Raw genomic sequence first — 21,944 nt, forward strand, 5'->3', positions numbered from 1 at the left:
TCCAATAACTCAGAAAAATCAACATGTAAATCTAGGTTTCAAAGCTTATTTATGAAAATATTTGAAATCCGAATCCAACACCATCTATCAAATTTCAAATCGAATTCAAGATAATAACATAGTTTCATCAATGTAACTTTATAAATTCATTTGAAAATCAAAGTTTACTCACAAACTATGTTAGCTCAAAAACAACTTAATATAATCAAGAAATAAATCAAATAAGAATATATCTAAGAATCAAAAGAGAACGTTCATAAAACGAAGGTCCACTCACTAAGATAGCTCTAGCTTCGATCCTCCGCTGGATCGTCTTGCCTATAACATAAACAATAAAATAAGAAATTAGTCTCAACTTCAGTACGTTAAATTTGTGTGTGTGTAAACGAACCTAACGTCCCACCTAATTTGCGTTCTTCACAACGGTTAGATAAATTGCTTTCTCTATAGCTATAACACTCTCAAACTTATTCCCAAAACCTGCCCGGCTCAATCTAGCATCACCCAAATATTCAAAATTAGTCCTAAACTTAAAAGAAAACTGTTCGGGGCTTAATTCGATCAATATGTTCATCCTAGAGTAAGATCGGTATCAATGACGTCTCAAATCTTAGTCCCAAAACCACTTCAATTTCTCCGACCACAAACCCCTAAACCAAAACCAATAATTCACTCAAATATCGCCCAAAATGATCCCACAATCAAGAAATCACAATGGCGCTAATACCCACTGTGGTTGCCGCTCAAGGTAGCTGCCCCAAATTCAGAATTTAGCCAAAATTGTCAAAATTCCTCAAACCCAAAAAAACCCTTCAATCTTAAGCAACAAATGGGGTCCATAGAGATGGAATTTGTTAGGAAAAACATCCTGAGTAACTTCCGAATCTAACAACCCAAGAGAACCCGAAATGATAACAACATTCTCAAATTTCTAGTCTTAGATTTCAAGGTTTTAAACTACCAAACCAACGGAATATGAAAGCCCAAAAGAAGAAGAATAAAACCCACCTAATATGGAGGTGATTGGTGCCGGAAATCTGGTCAAAAAGTGGGAGAGAAGCCGACGGTCAGTTGGAGGTTTTCCAAGCAGATGACGTGCGAAGGGGGCTGGGCTGGCTAGAGGAGGGGCCGAGGAAGGTGGTCGGCGTCGGGGGATGCTCGCCGGAGGTCGGGGTCGGCAAGGGTGGCTGTGGGGGGTGTGTGCGCGCGGAGGGAGGTGCGAGAGAGAGAGAGAGAGAGTGAGTGCGGGAGAGAGAAGGAGAGAAATGAAGAGAGAGAAAGAAAGAGTGAGGAAGAAAATGAAATCTGAAAATTAAAAAAAAAAAGTTTGGGCCTTTCTAGAAACACCCTACAATGTAAAAGTCTAAAATACCCTCTACTATAAACATGCATAACTCTTAATCCAAAACTCCGATGGAGGCACAGTTCGCGTCTACGAGTTCGTGGGTTCAACACTTATCCAACGAGACCAAATTCACAACCAAAAACCCAATAGATTAAAAAGTCAAAATTGGGTCAACTAACCCTTTACTTTAAATCCTAAAATTCCCCTTAATGAAAATTTAAATAGAAACCCACAAATAACTCAAACTTAAACTTCATAGGGTCACATTGGGGTCAAGTCATTACAACTAATCCCCTCAATTGATCCCCCAAGCTCTTTCAATACATCCTTAACAATTAAATTAAGGATGTGACAAGCACATCTCAAGTGCAAGAAATCCCCATCAAACAAAAGGGTTTTTAATGTCTTAAGCCTATTTTTCATGTAATCAACTACCTCATCATTTGTAGAAGCATTATCTACTGTAATTGTAAAGACTTTGTTTATCCCCTAATTGTTCAAGCACACTTCTAAGGTCTTTCCTATGTTATCACCCTTGTGGGATGTGATTTTGGTGAAATTGATGATCCTTAATTTTATGCAACTTCCAATCATTGTCCAATAAATGGGCAGTGACTATCATGTAATTAATATTCTGAATCAAGGTCCAAGGATCGGTTGTGATACTTACCCTAATATGACATATCACACTCATTAGTCTTCTCTGCTAAGAATAAATTCTTCACTCTAGCAACAATCTTCTTCTTATTTGGTATCTTAATTAATCTAGGTTGAAGCTCATTTACCAACCCAATAAAATTCTTGCCTTCAACAGTCCTAAAAGGTAATTCATCCTTGATAATGTACTAAACACACTTTAAATCACACCTTTTTTTATTGAAAGCGTGTGGCACCAAATTACCACCCATTGTTTCTTGTGTCAAAACACTTTGACCTCTACCACCCTTTTCATAGAGAAGAGATTTTTCACATTAATTTCCTCTCTAGGTGACCCCTAATTCCAGTTGCTCCAATTACCTTAGAATGAGCTGGCATCTCCTCTTTGCAATAATTGCAAATAGAAATGTCTCTCTCAACCCCATTAACCATTTTTTTGGTTTTCTTGCAGTGATCCCACACAACAGATTTTGAGGCTTTCCTCTTCCCTCCCACAACAATATTACTTGGTTTAGACTTTACTTGGTCATTTTGAGGTGGTGGTTGGGGTTGTGTTTAAGGTATTGTTTGAGGTTGTGTTTGGGGGTATGGTTGTCTAATTGTGGTATTTGGGCCACACTATATATGTACTATTTGATTGGCTAGAGCTAGACTTTATATCCATCGACTAGAAATACTCAAATTAAAGCTAATACAGAAACAACACTACTACAAAATCATAAATAGATATCGGTCAATAGACAACGGTTCTTGTTTTGTCCGTTATCTTAATTTATCACACAACGTTTTTTTGTAAACCGTTATATGAAGTGATAATATGTCATGGTTTTTGTTCTTATTGTTTTCCTGATTTATTAAACACATTAGTTTTAGGCAAAACCATTGTGTTGTGTTGGTTGAGTTAAAAAAAATTTGGCAATTTTGCGGGTCTTTGTATTTTGGTAAAACACGCTAGAATTAATGAAAAGAGTTATCGCACCTTAACTCCCGTTTTGGTCAAAGCCCCTCTAACTTCTCCATCTCCTTCTTCATTGCTCTTTAACCCAAATTGTTCGATCTCCATCTTCTTAGCCCTCTAACTTAGACAAAAGTCCCTCGATCCCAAGCTCCCAGCCAAATCCCTCTCAGAGTCTCGCTAATTCCACCGTCTATCTGTCTCTCATTCTCACTTCTCAGTCTCTCTCTTTATTTGACAAAGTGCATCACCGCGTTAATGAAAAACATCTCGCGCCTGAAGTCTTTTTGGGTCAAAGCTCTGACTTCACCCACTTTCAGACACTCACAACACTCAGACTTTACCGATCTCCATCTCCATCCTCACAACACTCAGACTTCACCGATCGATCTTCTCCGACCTCATCGTGCATCTCCCGACGTTGTCCCTCGATCTTAGTCCTCATCTCTCCACTAACTCAGCCCATTCTTCATCGTCCATCTCTACCCTAATATCAACACGTACAAATCTACACAAATCGCCCAGACGACGGCTCCTACTTTCACTTGATCTGTCTCTTTTTCCTTTCTATCTCTCACTTTCGCTCTACTCTCACTCAGAAGACGACTTTGCTCCAAAACCTCGACAACCCTCAATTACGTCATTCGCTCGCAGAAAGACCAAGCTCAAGGTCCATTGCTCGACCGCCGCCTAAGTCCAAGCCCGGGCCCATCGACAAAGCCCTAGGAGGCCAAGCTCTGGGGTGGTCGCTTCGAGGAAGGCGTCACTGATGTCGTTGAGAGGTTCACGGAGTCCATCTCATGAGTTTTAATCTTTGAAGCTCATCACTTATTTGATTAGGGTTTTATTGTGTCTTTAAATTTTCTTGGTTTAGGATTTAGGGTTTTAATGATGGTTTTGATTTTGATAGAAAATTTAGGTTTTCATTTAAGGAATCTCCATATCTCAATTTAATTTATGGGTTTGACTGATTTTCGCTTGTTTGCTGGTTCTGCTGTGGGTTTTAAACTTAACTGGAGTAGTCATGCTTATTGGAATCTTTACTTGTGTTTTTGTAGATAGTTGGGATGAATCCTGGTGAGCAGCAAAATATGTCTGGTGATTTTGAAGTTGAAGACGAACTTGTAAGGCATTTCGATGGGTGGTTGTAGTACGTTGTTCTTGGTGTGGCTTTATTTCTAAATTAGCAAAGACTGATATGTGTTTGGGCTTAACAGGTACTGCTGTTAATGAAATAGAGTATGAGGTCTTACAAGTAAATTTGTGCAAAAGTCAAGCACTACAATTGCTTCTCTCTTCTAAAAAAAAACAATTGCTTCTCTCAAGTTTTTGCGATGATGTTGAATTAGTGCATATCTGTTTTTATTTTATCTTGTAGGTACTAGTTATGACACTCTAGATTCTTCTGGATGCTCTAAGGAAGGCATTCTTGAGAATAGTAGCAGTATGCCTGATGATTATCGATGAGTGTCATCGGGCTACTGAAAACCATCCATATACAAAGATAATGAAGGTTAAATTTATTGTTGTATAATATTCTTCGTTTTCTTTGTTGTTATGCATTGTCCTTTATTTCTTTTATAACCAAGGGTCATCATGACAATTGTTGTCTGTTGAGGTGATGGAATTCTTTCACAAGTCTGATAACAAGCCAAAGATTTTCGAAATGATGGCATCACGTTGTGGGGGAGTTGTTGATGATGACATGGCAAATATAATTTTTGCTCAACTTGTTTACCTTAATTCTATTGATCCTAAGAAGGTCTGTTAGGTGTTGTTTTTATACTATATTATATATTATTCTTGTTTCTGGTTTCAGTCTCTGTTTTTATGTCTATCTGTCACTCTCTGTCTCTTTGTCTCTCTGTCTCTCTCTCATGCATGCATGCGTCTTGCAATGATGTTTGGTAAGGTAAAGACCATTGTGCAATTAATTGATCAATCTTTGGCAGTTGTTGCTGATTACTTGACTAACTTGCTTTTTATCTGCTTAGGTATGGCTATCTTTGACACTATGAGACATATCCGACCTGATGTCTCCACTGTATGTGTTGGACTAGCAGCTAGGTACATGCCTTCTCTTCCCTTGTTACTATTAACGGGTCTTCCAAGTGTGTGTCTGTATATGTGTTTGGTGTTAACTTACATAGATATAAGGTACCAGTGTTGGTAATGCAAATTTATTTGAAACATATCTTTTTTCCTGCCTCCTAGATACTTTTGACTTGATTTACTTAAACTTTTGTTTTCTTTCCCTCTTTTTCTTATCTATGTGTGTGGGACAGCTGAAATTTCAATTCTTCATTGCGTTTTTCTCCCATTTTTTCATAAAATTTTTAGGGTGGTGTTTTCATTATTCGTGTGGCTGCATGAGATTGAGGCAAATTTAAGCTTGAAGTGTTACTTATTGCTATGTATTTAGAATCTGAAAGAGGTGTTTGTTGATGGCAATAATTCTTACTTTTTGTTAATGTTGGCATCCAAAACAATGTTTATCACCACTCACCATTAATTGATATATAATTGCTTTTCCATTAATTAATAGTTCTTATCTCATTTAATGAAACATCTTGCTGGCTAGTGTTACATATATAGACTAATGCTTTTGATGTGCTAGGCAGCTGGAAATTCTGAGATCTTAAAGCTTCGCAAGATGCTGGAAGATGAGGCACGCACATCAGAAAGAGAAACTTGAAGGAGACATATATAGCAACACTACACAGCCATGGGCAGTTATTGCAACTAAGTTTTGAAGCTGATGATCGAGGTACGCTAGATGTAGAATTCATAATTAAGTATATTGTTGGGATTAGAAAACAATACTTCTTGATGTAGTTGAAATAACTGAATTTTGGCTTGTTGAGAAAAAGATGGCTTTTCCCAGATGAAATGAAAATTGGATTCATGTAACACAAAATCTTTCAATCGTGTCCATGATCAAACTAATTACTAAATTGAAAAATTGACATATGTAAGATGCATTGCTAAGTTTGGGGGTTAAATTCCAACATGGCCAATCATAAAGCAACATGTTTAATGATGTGGCGCCAGTTCCACGCCTCGTCTGTAACGCCCCAAACCTCGAGTCCATAAATACACTGAAACTTTGACCTTTAAACCTCTTTTCAAAGAATGAGCCATGCACTTAACATAATAAATAAATATATTTGATAAATCATAGTGTGAGCCCAAAACATTTATGTAAAAGTCACTGTGTGAAATCGATTAAATCGAATTAAAATGGGTCCCGTTGCATCGACGTGGTACGGTCCGACTTCAGTGATCGCTACTACCTGGGGAAACTTCATAAACAAAATTTTGAGAAAAACTCTCAGTAAGTGGACAAAATAAACTTCAAAACCTTTCATTTGAAAACCATTTTATAAAACTACTCATTTTCTTTGAAAACCCCCAATTTTTAAAAATACGTTTTGAACTGATAAAAAGAATAACTAAAAATGTTTTTTTATCTAATAAAGTTTTTAGTAATAACGTTGGCCATATAAGTACCCATTTGACGGGCTCCACACTGGTACCGTTACAAAACCGTCGCACCAAGTGAACCGTCTACATAACCTTCCACCCGCACCGTCGCAACGCCGTCATGCGAGTGGAATTACGGTGTCCCTTGTACCGTCGCAACGCCGTCATACAAGTGGACTTACGATGGCCCTTGTACCGTCGAATCGCCGTCGTACAATAAGCCAAGTGTGGTACGTACACGTAGATTGCCCTTCCATCTGCACCGTCGCAACGCCGTCATGCGAGTGGAATTACGATGTCCCTTGTACCGTCGCAACGCCGTCATACAAGTGGACATACGGTGGCCCTTGTACCGTCGAATCGCCGTCGTACAATAAGCCAAAATGTCTTACGTGCACGTAGACTACCCTCAAAGGGCAAGGCATCCCGGCACACGGCCCAAAGCCTATGTGTGTGCCGTGATGGGTCCCAAAGACCTATTTAATAATCAGTGGGTACTTAGACTGCATTTAAATAATTTGTTTAAATATTTGATAACCCTTAGATCAAAAATGGCGAATAATTCAATCCATCTAAAATTATTTAATGCAAAACAGACTTTACTCAAATCATTGTTTCATCATTTAATTCAAAAATTTCAAAAGTAATATAAAAACCATAAATCCCATAAGCTTTGCAAGCAAAAGAAAATCCACTCATCAAATCAATAGTAAAACATCATCAATCAAATGGTCAATCCCTAGCAATTCATATAGTGCACTAACAGCACGAAAACGTCATCCGAACAAGTTCTGGGGTTTGTCCATTCATGTCAACATGTCAAACACTGTATAACCTATTCGCTCCCCACAAGGTATTCTCAATAAGAACCTTTCCAATTTAATTTAGGTAAATAAGAACAAGGTATTCTCAATATCTTCAAAGCTAGTTTGCTGAGTCTAGGCTTTTTGGGTATCATTTTATGTTTAATTATTCTACACATGCATTAGTTTATGTTTTATACGAGATCTTTGATGAAATGTCAGAAAAAATGTTCTTTGGTGTGTTTACCAAAAAAAGTTTGTTTGAAAGAAAATATTACCACAGTTTGTTTGCTTCAAGAAACTTGGTTTTATAACAAATGGTTGTATTTCAAGTACAAATGGTCTTTTACATACGAAATTAAAGTTAAAGAATCAAACTAATTTAAATTGATGTTGATGTGCACCGGTTGATAAGAAATTTAATTTGACAGGTACAATGCTACTTCAGTCTTTATTTATTTAATTTTTTTGATTGAATTAGTCTTCATTTATTTGATGTTTTTCTTTCTTTTTGAGGATTATATGAATACTCACTTTGCAATTGGATCAGATCCTTTGCAAATGCTCATTCTTTATGATGGCTTGAACCAGACCCTTTGCAAATGCTCACTTTCATCTTTGTGATGAATTATTCTCTTCTATTTTTGGTTTGGTTATTTATATAGTTTTGTGTTTGCTATGTCAGCAGACTCAGCACCAAGGAATGCTCAGTCTTGATTACTGCCACCTAGTCTTTAGATTTGATTTCAACGACTGAAAGGTACTTGAAGATTTTATTGATTGAATGTTTATAATAGCTCATCTAATCAATGATTTTCCTGTACTAAACAAACCTGACCCTTTGACAGGACCGCCCCCAGATTCCACCCTGAAACCCGGAGAGGTCCTGCGGGAATCCAAATTCAAGGAAAATCCTACCGAAAATTCGGCAGAACCTCCCCTGAAAATGGACTAACCCAGAAACTTCTAAACCTGTTAAAAAGCACTTCTAAGTCTTTCAGCCACCTCTACCACAAGCAAATAAAGGGTCTCGATCCCACTTAAACCTTAGGAGTTGTTATCAGAGCCACTAATCATTTACAATAAGTTTTTACAAAAATAAACATAGCGCCTATAGGGACCAGGAATGAAAAATGGATGCTTTGCCTCGACGCGTTTGGCTCGACCTCCACCAACGCTACTACCTGGGGGGACAATTTAAGACAAAACAAGAAAACGGTGAGATAGGCTCAGTGAGTGGACAGTTAAATGGAGATGAAAATCAAAGATTTAAATATCTTTTCAGAAAAACCCTTTTTCACACGTTTAACTCTAAAACCTTAGAATGTCCTTTGAAATCCCCCAGTTTTTAAAACCATTTCTCAGTAAAATATAAATTATGAAGTTGAAAATCAAACTTTGAAATCCAAGTTCTCAAACTGAAATCGATATTGTCAATTTATAAATAAATAACTTGAGCTAAAAACTTTCTTCTCAAACATTCTCAACATATTGAAAATCAATAAACTGTTCAACTGAAACCGTCTTACTTAAACTTTTACTGTCATAAACTCATCACTTAAAATACTTAACATTTGAAAACACACACGAGTCAGTTACCCATATAATCTGTCATACATGCGCAGAGCCGAGAATCTGTCGTACGCATGCAGAGCCATAAATAATCTGTCATACATGCGCAGAGCCGAGAATCTGTCATACGCATGCAGAGCCACAAATTCTGTCTTACGTGCGCAGAGCCGAGAGTCTGTCGTACGCACGCAGAGCCGGATATTCTGTCGTACGTGCACGCAGAGCGGCCCCCAAAGGGCGAAGCATCCCGACACACGGCCCAAAGCCTATGTGTGTGCCGTGATGGGTCCCAAAGACCTATTAAATCTGATAACCTGGAGGGTACTGCAAAGGTGGTTTGAAAACCATTTTCCACAACCGCGTCGTAAACATATAAAACTCAAATCTTTTTGTATCCTTCTAAACTTTCTTGAACAAAACCAAATTCATAAATCCACGAAACTTTGAATATGCATTTGTTTAACTCAAAATATCTCAATTCATAAATCCATAAAACTTTTAATATGCAAAACCATAAGTATCAATTTAAAAGGAAGATTTATAAAAACCAAATTCTAACTCAAAATTTTTTTGGCTTAAATTTCAAACTCAGTATAGCCAAGAAATAGAATTTAGTCATCAACGTATAAGACATTTCAGAAAAATTAAAAGTTAGTCCACTCACAGTGATAGCCCTAGCTTCGATCCTCCGCCGGATCGTCACGAGCCACGGTCGTCTCGCCTATAGAATAAAACAATAAAGCCATAGAGTAGCCTCGGTTCTACGACATTTAAAGAGTGTGTGTGTATAGCCTAACGTCCCTCCCGTCTCACATTTTTCCTACTAGTTAGAAATCGTTTTTCTTTAAACTATACACTCTCACCCTATTCCAAATCCATCCCGACTCCAACTACGACACCCACGTCCTTAACTTTAGCCACAATTTCAAGAGAAAACCGGCAAGTGGCCTAACTTTACTTGGGGTCGTCCTAGAATTAAAGACGATCCCCGTAAAGTGTTCGATCACGAGCCAAATTGAGATTCCGTCGCTCAAGTTGCACCCACCTATTCAAAATCATCAACCAACTCAATTTTAGCACCCCAATTAGCGCTAGATAACTTACGTGACAGCCAGGTGGTCAGAACCCACACTGTCGCCGCTCAAAATGGCGGCACCAAACTATATTGCACAAATTCCTCCAAATTACTCTATATTTCTGATTCTAAACATTCCTAAGGTCTTATGGGGAAGATTTTCGTCCATATAAAACCACAAGAACATCCTTCTAAAACTGAAATTCTCATATATCCCGAATGGCTCAAAATCCCCAAACTCAATCTTCCATATAAACTCAAAATTAAACAGCCACAACACAAGGTATTGAAAGCCCATCAAGAGGGAGAGAGAACCCACCTGGTATGGAGGTGGTTGGCGCCGGATTTCACCGAAAATTTGGCGAGACAGAGGGGAGCCAAACCGCTGGGATTTCTGTGCGCATAGGTTGGGCTGGCTAGAGGAGTGGCCGGCGAGCTAGCAGGCGTCGGGGGAGGCTCGCCGGAGCCTTAGGTCGCCGAAAAAGTGATCGGACGCGGCTGGGTGGCTGAGGCAGGTGCGTGCAGCGGTGGATTGCAGGCTGTGTGTTGTGGCCCTCGTCGAAGTGGTGGCTGGCTGGCGAAGGGGGCTGGTCTGGGGGGTTGGCGCCGACTCGCCGGTGGTCTTGGGGCGTCGGGAAGGTGGCCGGAGCTGCTGCGCCGGTGGGAGAAAGGGAGGGGAGTGGGGCTCGGGAAAGAGAGGGAGTAGTGAGAGAGTGCGGGGGGAGAGAGAGAGATAAAGGGGGAGGGAGAAGAGTGTAGAATTTTCTGGAGAGAGAGAGAGAGAAATCAGAAAAATTTCTGATTTTGGGTATTTTAAAAACCCACTTATATAAATTTACAAAATTGCCCCTCATTTCACGCGTCCGTATCTTTCAAACCGTAACTCGAAACGATGCGTGCTACGTGTCTATGAACTCGTGGGCTCGAAACCTATCTAACGGACCCAAAGTCAAAATCGAAAACCCATTCATTTTAAAAGTCAACTTTTGGTCAAGCTTAAATTAAAACAAAAATATATAAATCAAAACCCTTTTTATTTTCCAAATAAATATCAAAATCTTTAAAATACAATTCCACATCCTTTTAAAAAAAATCTCTTAAAACATAGTTAAATAAAAATTTAAATTTCTAGTGAAAATTTGGGTCGGGTCGTTACAATTAAAGATTGAATTAAAGAGACTATTAATTTCTGACCAATATATACATGTTTTATTATTTGAGATGGGTATGGTACTCTGGTATGGTTTTGCTCAAATCAGAATTATGCACATTCCCCAGAAACAGGCACACACACACACACTATTCATTACTGTGTTCAGGGAAAAAAAAAATTGTAATGTTTAGTAGGACTTGGAGTTGGACTATTTTAGTTAAAGAACCTTGGTAGGCTAGTATTCATTTTTATTTGCCTGGACCTGCATTCAAAACATTGACAATGGCAAATTGCGAGTATGTTGTTCCTTTTCCATAACATAATTCTTGGCAGAAAATACTTGGCCTTGTTTCCCTCTGTTTTCTTGGTTTTACCTCTCCTAATAAATAATTGGTCAGTAGTATTATGCTATTAAATGAAATAGTACGTCTTTAACTTGGGGCAGCAAGGCATTTTATTTTGTGAAGGAGGAATAATATACATGTATTTCTTTGATACATTCTGACTTTGTAAATTGAAAAGGTTGATAATATTATTAATTACTTTTTATCTAGATGTTACCAAAAAAACTCATCTCAGGTTGTGCATGTTCATAATTGCATTGTGGTAATATATCAAAGACAATTGAGAGGTTCTAAAAACAGATGTAAACATGCACATAATACAACAATTTATTGGTCCAAAACATGGTCTTAACCTTTAACTTACAATGGTTCAATGTCAGAAACCATTGTCTAATCTATAAGCATACCATATAAACCTTACAAAACCGTTGTATGATGTGTCTTCTTGCAACAGTTTTTAACCCAAAATTGATGCATCAAACATGTATATACATCAAAATAAATTTGAAATGAGTATCTCACACAACGATTATATGTCTAAAATCCGATGTTTTTAATGACTTAAGACAACGGTTTCTTCTCATAACCGTAGTATGAAAGACCTATAGATATGGCAGTACACCTATTTTCAATAACCTATACAACGGTTATTATAAATAAACCGTTGTCTTCATAGGTATTTCACCTCGTGTTTCTACTTAAAATAGTTGTAAAATCCATGTTTTATATAAGGTAACCATTGTTTAACATATATCTACACATCGATTTTTACATATAAACCGATGTGTAGATAGGCACTCAACAACGGTATCCTCCAAATCATTGATTTTTAAGGGTGTATATACAATGGTTGTCCATGTATAACTGTTGTGTAGGTGCACCAAGACAACGGTTTTTGGCCGTTGTCTATTGGGGTATGAATAGACATCGGTCGATTAGACGACGGTAAATGGACAACTTACACAACGGTTAAAATCCGTCATCTGAATGCTATTTTGTAGTGGTGCTGCAAGTAAATACTCAAACTCAATCAAGTTCTATAGAGAGCAATATGTATTCATGGTAGTGATCATTTATGTGAATCAATGAAACACAACATGCTTTTTATTTTCCTCAGATTTCTCAAGAAACACAACACACACAGAAACACAATAATTAAGAATTACACCCAAACCAGCAATCAAGCAAGCCAAAAATAGAATTAATTAAAAATTACACCCTAATATAGATGCTAAATGAGTCAATGTGACTTACCAAATTTCGAAGCCTAGCCTACTATTGTGCAGCCTGCAATGTATAAATGACCAAATTCATATTAGATTGACCTAAATTTCGAAGCTTAATTTAATGCTTTTCCCCAAATTTAAAAAAAAAAAATCGAAACCCTAAACACATAGACTGAGATGAGTACTTACCCAAATCGATCAATGGTGCTCCAATTAGGGAATTAGAAACAAAGAGAGGAGAGACTGAGCTAGCCATATAGGGAATTAGGGATTGGAGTCTGGAGATCAAATTATGAATTTTAGATAGATTTAGGGATTTGACTGTTTAGGGCTTTGGGGTGTTGATCGAAGGGGGGGAGGTCTCGGGTGGTGGTGGTGGTCGGCGATGGAGATCGCAGGTGGTGGTGAGTTAGGTCTCAGGTGGTGATGGTTATGAATGAGAGAGAGAAAGAGAGAGAGCTTTCTAACTTCTGAGAGTGAGAGTCAAGAGAGACTGAGAATGAGAGAGATGCAGACTAACAGGGAGAGTCAAGAATCGAGAGAAACTGAGATTTTCGAGAGAGACTGAAAGGGTCCAGAGGGACTGAGGGAGATTCAAAAGACTGTGAGAGAGAGAGAGAGAGAGAGGGATGAGTGAGAGTGACTTGAGTGTTTTAGGTTTTTTTTTTTTTAGGGATGGGGTGTGGTAGGGTGCATGATAATCATATGCACCCTAAATCAGACGATCCAAAATGTGCCACATATTTAAAAATAATAAAACAATAAACAAATAATAATAATAATAATAAAAACGTTTTTCGGTCGGTTCACTCGGTACCTTGGTTTCACAATCTCAAAACCAATTCAACCATCGACAAGTGTCGGTCAACTAAAACCAAGAAAAACCGACTGACCGACCGGTTCGGTTTGATCGATTTTTCGGTTCAAAATCTCATCTCTAATAGTATCTGAGTTATTGAGCGTTTTCCTTGCAAGTCTCTTTTTAATAGTAATTTCTCAAATTCTAGTGGTGATCAATTAGTATTATAGCATCTTTCACCACGCAATTAAGTCAGAGTCCACGAGAAGAGTGACCTACAAGCTTGAATTAAATGACATTGGTATTATGTATGAGTATAATATAGAGTCACACTGACAACGCCAACATTTGGCACATAAACGTGGTGGAATGTACTCCTTGAAAGCCAGAAATAAATTTAAGGACCGAATCCATATTATTATCTAGATATGTTTGTAGGATGGATAAGGTCAAATAGAACATTTTGGGTTAGTAAATGAGCTATTGGACAGCCTTCTCATATAAGTTGGGTTTCAAGAACATGCTCTACCCATGAGTTCTTATCAATTTTTTTTTAAATACATAAATTTGAAATTGAAATCAGTTTCCGATAGCAATTTATTTGAAAGCAAATTTATCGCTCTTCAATAAAAAATGTAGACTTACGTCTAATTAGGGGGCAAAAATTGTCAATTGTCATATTGCAAGAACAAGTTTTTGTAGTAACTATTTTTTTTAGAGGAACCGTCAATTTTTTTTTTTTTAATTCAATACAACAACCCCAGATGAAAAAAAAAAAAAATCAATAAGAAAAAAGTTCTATGTGACCGACTTAAAAGCTTTGTTGTGGGAATTTCAAGCTCAGTAATTCCAAGCCAGTGTCCCAAAACTAAAGCATAATAGATTAGCACACAGATTAGCCAGTTGGGTTACAAATTTATTAGTAACCAAACTGGCTAATCTATTAGTAAATCCACTTTTGTTGATAGAGATGACTAATAGATTACAAATTTAATGATCATTTGTAACAGCCTAACAGGTCAAGCCAAAGAATAGTTTCCTAGCACACAGATTAGCCAGTTGGGTTATACTTGTGCAATGACAACCTTTTTGTGCGTCTTGCCAGCATTTTTTAGGGACAAGGGACCATTTGTTCATAGAATGCAGAGCTTCTAAGAGACTTCGACTATTACTTTGCAGGACCATATGCTCTTAGCCTTGCTGCTTGCATGCTGTCAACATTCTTATTTCCTGGATTGCTTATATACGAAAGAAACTTCATGTCGAAACTTCATGTCACGCGCATATACACCTTATATTTCACTCTCTCATTACCTAACCTAACATGGAGAAGAACTTGCCTATCACGGGAATAGGAGAGGTGGCATCCCTCCCTCCCTGTCTCTCTCCCCCTCTCCTTTTTCTCTCTCTTTCTCTCATTTCTGTCTGTCTCTCTATTGGGAGGGATGCCACGTCCCCTATTGCGGGGACATGCAAGTTTTATTCCCTAACATGAAATGAGAGGAACAAACACAAATGTATGCACGCCATGACATAAGTTTTACTCCTATGCATCATACTAGGTGACAGGAACAGATTGTATTGGCAAAAATGTAAGTAAGCTAAAACACTCCAGACAGCATGATATTCATACAGCTGACTAATATGGAAATTGGAAAATGCAACCAACAAAAATGAAACTTGTATTTTTAGAAGCGTATGTTGAGAGTTAGAGAACTTTGACCCCGAAAACTGAGAAATCAAAATTTCTATTTGTAGGATAAGTGATAGAACTTACGAGCATACAAGTTTCATCCACAATCCAATGTTCATGGAATATGGCAGACATACGTCCAAGTCTGAAGCCCAGAGTATCAATGTTCCCTCATAGATACAAAGTCACCTTAACATACCCTTCTTATTTTTTTATGGATTACACATATTACATGCAAGCCGAATAATGTGGTAAACGGCGACTAGAAATCTAGAATGATACTCGAACGTTGAGCAATGCCATCAACTGCGAAATGAACTCCGGGTGGCCCGGCCACGCTGCTCCAGTAACCAAATTTCCATCAGTGAAGCAACGATCAATTGGATCAGGTTCCAACCATGTTGCTCCTGACAAAACCACATTAAGCTTCACTGCTGGGTATGCAGTACATTTCTTTCCCTGAAATGTAGCCAATTCAAAACAATTATGACATGCTAAAAAGTGCCTAATGTGCACCAATCAGAAGAATCAGAGACATAAAAAACAGAATTAGAACTTCACTGCAACATCTCATTTGTAATTTTAAAGTATTCTCCTCCCACTTTCCAATAATTATTTACACTTTAGAGGTTAGTAGGTTACAACAGATCAATGATACAGAAACAAAGTACTACAAAGCACTATTTGTAACCTTTTCTAAGTACTATTGATAAGGCATTCCAAATTACCAATAATCTGATTCTTCCTGTTCTTTATTTCGTAGCATTACATTAATCTATTACTGAAAATTTTTTAAACACTAACAAAAAAGGATACAACATTAATAGAATCCTAGAGAATATGTGTGGATGACAACTTGCCTACAAAATATTATCTCTTCTTGATATCCTTGACAAGTACACCCATGGTTTATTAAAGAAAAACCCCAATATGTAGGCAAGAAATTCGGATTTTCTCAAGGTAAGTGTTACCCATATTTATCGCCCAGGATAGTCCAACAAAGTTTTCAATTATCTGATGAAAACGGAAATGCCATTCTACCGAATAAGTAAAGAACTGATGATACTCCAAATGCTCCATCAACTCCACCTCAGTCCAAAGCCTTTTCTCCCCACAACAAAGCCCAAGCACTCTCATTCCACATTGTCCTAGGCCTTCTCAAAATCTATCTTGTAGAGCAACTCCTCATTCTTCCTCTTCCTCACTTCATCTACCACTTTCATTTGCCACGAGGACTGCATCCAGTATTTGTGTTTTACAAAAGCCATTTGAGCACCAGAAATTGTCCCACTCAAAACTTCCCTTAATAGAGAAGCCAGTACTTTCGCAATGATCATGTATAAAATTTCAAAAATATGCCACAAGAATTGCAGGAGAATTCTCCTCAGGATGCCAATCTCCACTTTCTTGCATCAACCTTATTTGAAAACAAACGTAAACTTTCCAGCATCATTTCCTCAAGGATAAATATTATTGAAAAATCAAAAACCCAATCAATAAAATCTTCTCTAAATGATGTCCCGCGAAAATATGAAATATTGTCATAATCAAGAATCAAATACCCCAAGGTCATCATGTCCTCTTGTAATTGTAATTTCAACCAAGGGACCAACACCCCATGATCAATCTCAATAAGGTGGTTGCTTTTCGAATTTTGACTTCACCATAAAATCTCAGCTCTGTTACCACTTGATATGAAAAGAAAATAGGTATTGTCCCTCTTACAAAACTGAACATACTCCAAACACCTTACCTAATACATCATAAAAATTTGAACTGCCTAACTTGGCCCAACCCTTCTTTTTCCCTGCTAGGTTTTTCCTATCTTAGCCCAGTCTTGCTACCCTAGTCTCCATTCCACCTAATATAGCTTTGTACAGCTTCAAATATTCCTTCTACAGCATTTTGCATTATCATGCACACCTTCTGTTTGGCACTACAGCACACACATGGGCGCACAAACAAATGCAAGTGTGCACATGAGCGCACACTAGGAAAATTCATTTAATTTCAGGATTGAATGCCTACAAAGTAAATTTAAGGATTAAACTAACATCATAGAGAATAAATTTATTCACAGATTATCTGTATTGTCATTTTACTCAAACATATTTAACTTCCTACAAGAAAGAATGAGATTTACTCTAGCATTCTAATTGATGTCAGAAAGCATCAAACCTTAAATTTTACTACAAAATTTGATTTACAATTATTTGGAGACCTTTGATCCGTTTTCAATTGTAGCACCAGTGACATATGCTGCATGAGTAAAGTGCAATGACATTTTGTATTATTTGATCAATTGGTAATAAAACTATACTGTCATTCATGCAATAAAATTTTACTGTCACCAAAACAGGGATTAGAGCTTCATTTTGTCATTAATATGGTTGACCGATGAACAAAATAGTTAAAGAACTAATGGGATTTAATTGAGAAACTTAAACAACAAGAACCATACTGAAATTGGATCAAATTTCGGAAAACAAAGGTGTAGTCACGCTGCAAGGAATAAAAAAAAAGCACTAATTGAGAAATTTCTTCTTAAATGATTATATCAAATATCAATAACCCTACCTGCAGAACACCGGCAGCAGCTAAAATCTGCTGCCCATGGCAGATGGATGCAACTGGTTTCCTGGCTTCCATAATTTGTTTCACTAATGCAATAACTTTCTCATCCAATGCCAAATATTCTGGAGCTCGACCTCCGGGGATTACAAGAGCATCATAACTTGAGGTATCTAGAGCTTCAAAGTCAGCTGTTAAAGTAAAATTATGGCCTGGCTTCTCACTGTAGGTCTGGTCGCCTTCAAAATCATGGACAGCAGTTGCGCAGATATCACCAGCTTTCTTCTTGGGGCAAACTGCATCAACATGGCACCCTAGAGCTTGAAGGGACTGAAGTGGCACCATCACTTCATAATCTTCCATGAAGTCCTACAAATATTGAGGGAGAGAAAGTGAATGATGACTAGTGACAGTGAGAGAATCAACATTTTAATCATTGACTAAAATCTTATGTAGATAAGAATTACTTCATAAACATATGTTGTTCGTAAACAGAAACAACAAAAAGAAAACCATGAATAAAAAGATGGGAACTTATTTCAACATACATCTTTTCCTTTTGCTGGATTGGAATAAGAGGTTCTTTGAAGACAAGGAGGAGGAATTGGAGTTAAATTAGGATAGAGTCAGAGTTTTTTGCTTCTCTTTGGGCTTCTTTGTCAAAGAATTTTAAAGACATTGTAGTTCTTCTTGATTGGGGAAGTGTTGTTCTTAGTGTATAATGTGTTTTTCTTTGAGGTTGTTGCATTAGTTGTTTACTTGTATTTACTTCTATTTTATTACAAAAGTTGGCGTTTCTTATAAAAAATAAAAACACATAACTATTTAGCTAAAATTGTTAAGTTTAGTAAAAGTAAAACAAAGGGCCCAATAACATAAAGACACCCAAAATTAAAAACTAATAGTAACTAAAGTTGCATAGGAGATGCTAAATCAGAACAATACTGAAATAGAACTATTCATCCCATTTATCTTTAAGCTTTTTCTTCTTGACCTTTCCATGGCCTGTGTGGCTATGTTAAATGGTCTACTCAAACTCAAACCACACAGAAATGAAACCCAAAGAATGAAACATAAATATGTGAAATCGGAAAAATATAACTAACTGGCATTCCACAAATGCTAGAGGTAATAATTTCAACCAAATCCACCAACAGTGCATATTCATGTATCACCTACGGTGGAGCCTGAACAATAAGTGTACCCATGTGAATTGCAACCCAAATAGGCAGACCAATTAAGCAAGCCTCCAACATATTGCATGCACACATAGGAATGACTAATGGAACCCTACTGTACCACAATTGTGGTAAATCTGGCAAAGCCACTCAGGCTTTCTTCCCTTTCTCTTTACAAAGTATGTTCAAGGGACTGGTCTCCATTGATTCTCTTCTTTTGCATTTTCTCTTTACACCCATTTATGCAAGTGTGTGTATATATGTTTATATAAGAAAATTATTCACATATGGCAATATGGCATGTATTGTGTGTCAAATGTAAAGATTATTCAGTTGTTCATGAAGAGGGGCTCTGGAGTATATAGACCAAGTCACCCTAATCATGTTTGTATATTCAGGGTTTCAACTGTAAGATGGAGCATAATATTAACAATTTAACTTCAGCAGATTATTTTGTCATCAAATGAATAAACATTGTATAGTGCTAATCATGATCTTATAAATATTGATGGGCACCACAATCTTCTATTTTTCTTCACACTACAAAGGAAATAAAACTTACTCCACAAAGAAACAGGATCCTTCTATCTGAACCAGTTATGTTGCCTCCCAGTGCCTTCACAAAAAGCCTAATGAACTCAGGATGACCTTTATATGTAACCCCAGTAATAAGATTGCCATCAACAACACACGCAGACATGTTCTCGGGTTCTACCCAGTAAGCACCAGCAGACACAAGTACAGGTCCCACAGAAGGGTAGGCTGTGCACTTCCGACCTTTAACCGAGCCTGCAGCTGCTAAGACCAATTGCCCATGGCAAATAGAAGCAATTGGCTTTCTTGAGTCAGAAAATTTTGTCACCAATTCTAAAACCGATGCATCCATAGCAAGATATTCAGGAGCTCGTCCTCCTGGTATTATTAATCCATCATACTGGTTAAATTCAATGTCATCAAATGTTGCATTGAGCGTGAAATTATGACCACGTGATTCAGAATAAGTCTGCAACCAAAAAAGAAGAAGAAAAAAGCAGGCTAAAACAAAGATAACAGAAAAAACATCTGCATACAATACAAATGAAACACAAATTTTGATTCAGCAAATCTAGTTGGTCCATTATCACAGTATTGTGATTTAGAGATGAGGGTACTATTATAATTTTCTAGAGTGTATTTAATATAAATTAGAAGGATGATCACACACAATGCATGTGCAGAAAGTTAATGTAGAAAGATGAGTAGAGGTAAGAAATAATGGAAAATTGAATAAGTTACAATAACCATATTATTCTTTTTAAATTTATTATTAGTTCGCTTATAAATAATAAAGATATATTTCATATTTCATATATGTCAATTGACAAAGAGGGTTCTCTTTATAATGGTACGGATACATGGGTGTAGGCAGTGGCATTGCCAAGAATCTATCTTCGGGGTCGAGGTGTGATGAAGAGGCTCATAAATATGTAATGTCATTATTTTCACTCAAGGTTTCTACATTACTTTGCCATTTCATTTTTCTTTTACAGAAGGTGACAATTCTGTTGTTGATTTTCTTTAAAATATATCTTTATAGCCGTTTCAAAATTAAAACCATATGTACTATATGAAGGATAGAAGTATTGTACTCAAATCAAATGAAGAGGTCTCCCTTTGTTTTTCCCTGTTACATTGTATCCATATTCAATAATGAGTTGGTCACTGGGGAGTTCCTGAAGCTTGCATGAAGCACCACTTAGGGTCATGAATCATGCTTTGAATATTCATTGAGTGGTGTGTCCTATATCACACCACTTAGGGACATGAGATCATGGGTTAATGGTATCTAATAGATACACCCACTGATTAGGTGTGGTTTCCTACAAGGACATTCAAATACTTTCAAATTATGCACATATAATATATTACAATTATATCACTTGCGCAAAGCTAATATAAAACTAAATATTGAAATTTTTCCAATCCAACAGATAGTCTCTATTCAATAAAAATTATTCATCTCCATCTATAAGTTCAAATCATGCATTGGCAACTATTGACTGATACAATCTCCAAAGACCAACCTAAATTTGAACTGCATAATGTTTATTGAAAGACTTGAAAAACTTATTTTCAGTCTCAATAGATCTTAAATTTTACAAAAATAGACGCAAACCCATATGTGAGAATTGTAAGCATTTCATTGTTTTGGACGAAATTTCTTGTCAGGAATTCACCAAATTCAAGTGAAGTAGCACCCAATCTTTTCGGTTGTGAAGTATAGGAAACACTAAAAATAAATAAATTATTAGCAAAAGAAGCAGAGATGAGCTCACCTGGTGAGAAGGAGAAGACTGATGAATGGCAGTGCGGCAGATCTCACCAGACTTCTTTCCAGGACAGGCGGCATCGACGGAGACTCCATATGCCTGCAATGCTTGAAATGGAACCATCGCTTCGTAATCTTCCATGTAGTCGCCGCATAGTAACAGCACTCTGCGTTCGCCTTTTGGATTCGCCATTTCTTCTTGGTTCTTTCTGAGAGAGAGAGAGAGAGAGAGAGAGAGGGAGATGTATTTGAGTTGACTAAACTCTCAAGCGGATAGAGAAAAGAATCTCATTGGTCAATGGTCATGGCTTCGTATTGCTCACCAGCGTTCTTGGAAATTTCTGGACTGAGCCAACAGCCAACAGGTGGCACTTGTCCTGCTGTTATCGCGGCAGTTTCTCTTCTTTCTTTTTTTTTTTTTTTTTTTTGTGCTAGATAGTTTCTCTTTTAATTTTGGGGAATAAATAGAATTTCTACTCATTATTATTTTTCAGATAATTATTAATATACCTACACTGAGCTAGTTAGGGCTAGGATTGGTACGGTTACCGAACCGACAGACCCCAACCGACGACCGCCCCGACACTGGTCGGAATGGCAAAATTCATCCTGCCTCTGCCAGAATCGGTCAACCGACCTTTCGGTATACCAATATATTGATCGAAACAGTTCGGTTTGGACCCATTCCGACCATGGTTATTGGGCTTCATTTGGGCCAAAAATATAATTATTAGGCTTCGTTTGGGCCCAAAATGTGAGGTTTTTTTTATAGGTTTGTGGTT

At 37.3% G+C, this 21,944-nt stretch overlaps 1 protein-coding gene and 1 long non-coding RNA gene across 3 annotated transcripts; one reads left to right on the forward strand and one right to left on the reverse strand.

Annotated features, from left to right (window-relative positions):
• The first annotated feature begins 3,015 nt into the window (after window positions 1-3,015).
• LOC147286011 (uncharacterized) lies at window positions 3,016-5,733 on the forward strand. Of its 2 annotated transcripts, XR_015122005.1 has the most exons (5): window positions 3,016-3,739; window positions 4,016-4,174; window positions 4,336-4,719; window positions 4,952-5,024; window positions 5,575-5,733. It is a non-coding gene; the product is annotated as an uncharacterized LOC147286011 (long non-coding RNA). The 2 variants fall into 2 exon arrangements; XR_015122004.1 differs by having other exon boundaries at window positions 3,016-4,174.
• Window positions 5,734-15,113: 9,380 nt separating this feature from the next.
• Window positions 15,114-21,476, reverse strand: DJ1D (Class I glutamine amidotransferase-like superfamily protein). Its single transcript, XM_086242172.1, has 4 exons — window positions 21,170-21,476; window positions 19,417-19,857; window positions 17,683-18,045; window positions 15,114-15,564 (listed from the first exon to the last, which is right to left on the reverse strand). The coding sequence occupies exons 1-4, from the start codon at window positions 21,353-21,355 to the stop codon at window positions 15,376-15,378; spliced, it is 1,179 nt and encodes a 392-aa protein (XP_086098298.1). The 5' UTR covers window positions 21,356-21,476; the 3' UTR covers window positions 15,114-15,375.
• Window positions 21,477-21,944: the final 468 nt, after the last annotated feature.

Source organism: Dryas octopetala, chromosome 4 (assembly GCF_963921425.1).
Source record: "Dryas octopetala chromosome 4, drDryOcto1.1, whole genome shotgun sequence".
NCBI lineage: Eukaryota > Viridiplantae > Streptophyta > Magnoliopsida > Rosales > Rosaceae > Dryas > Dryas octopetala.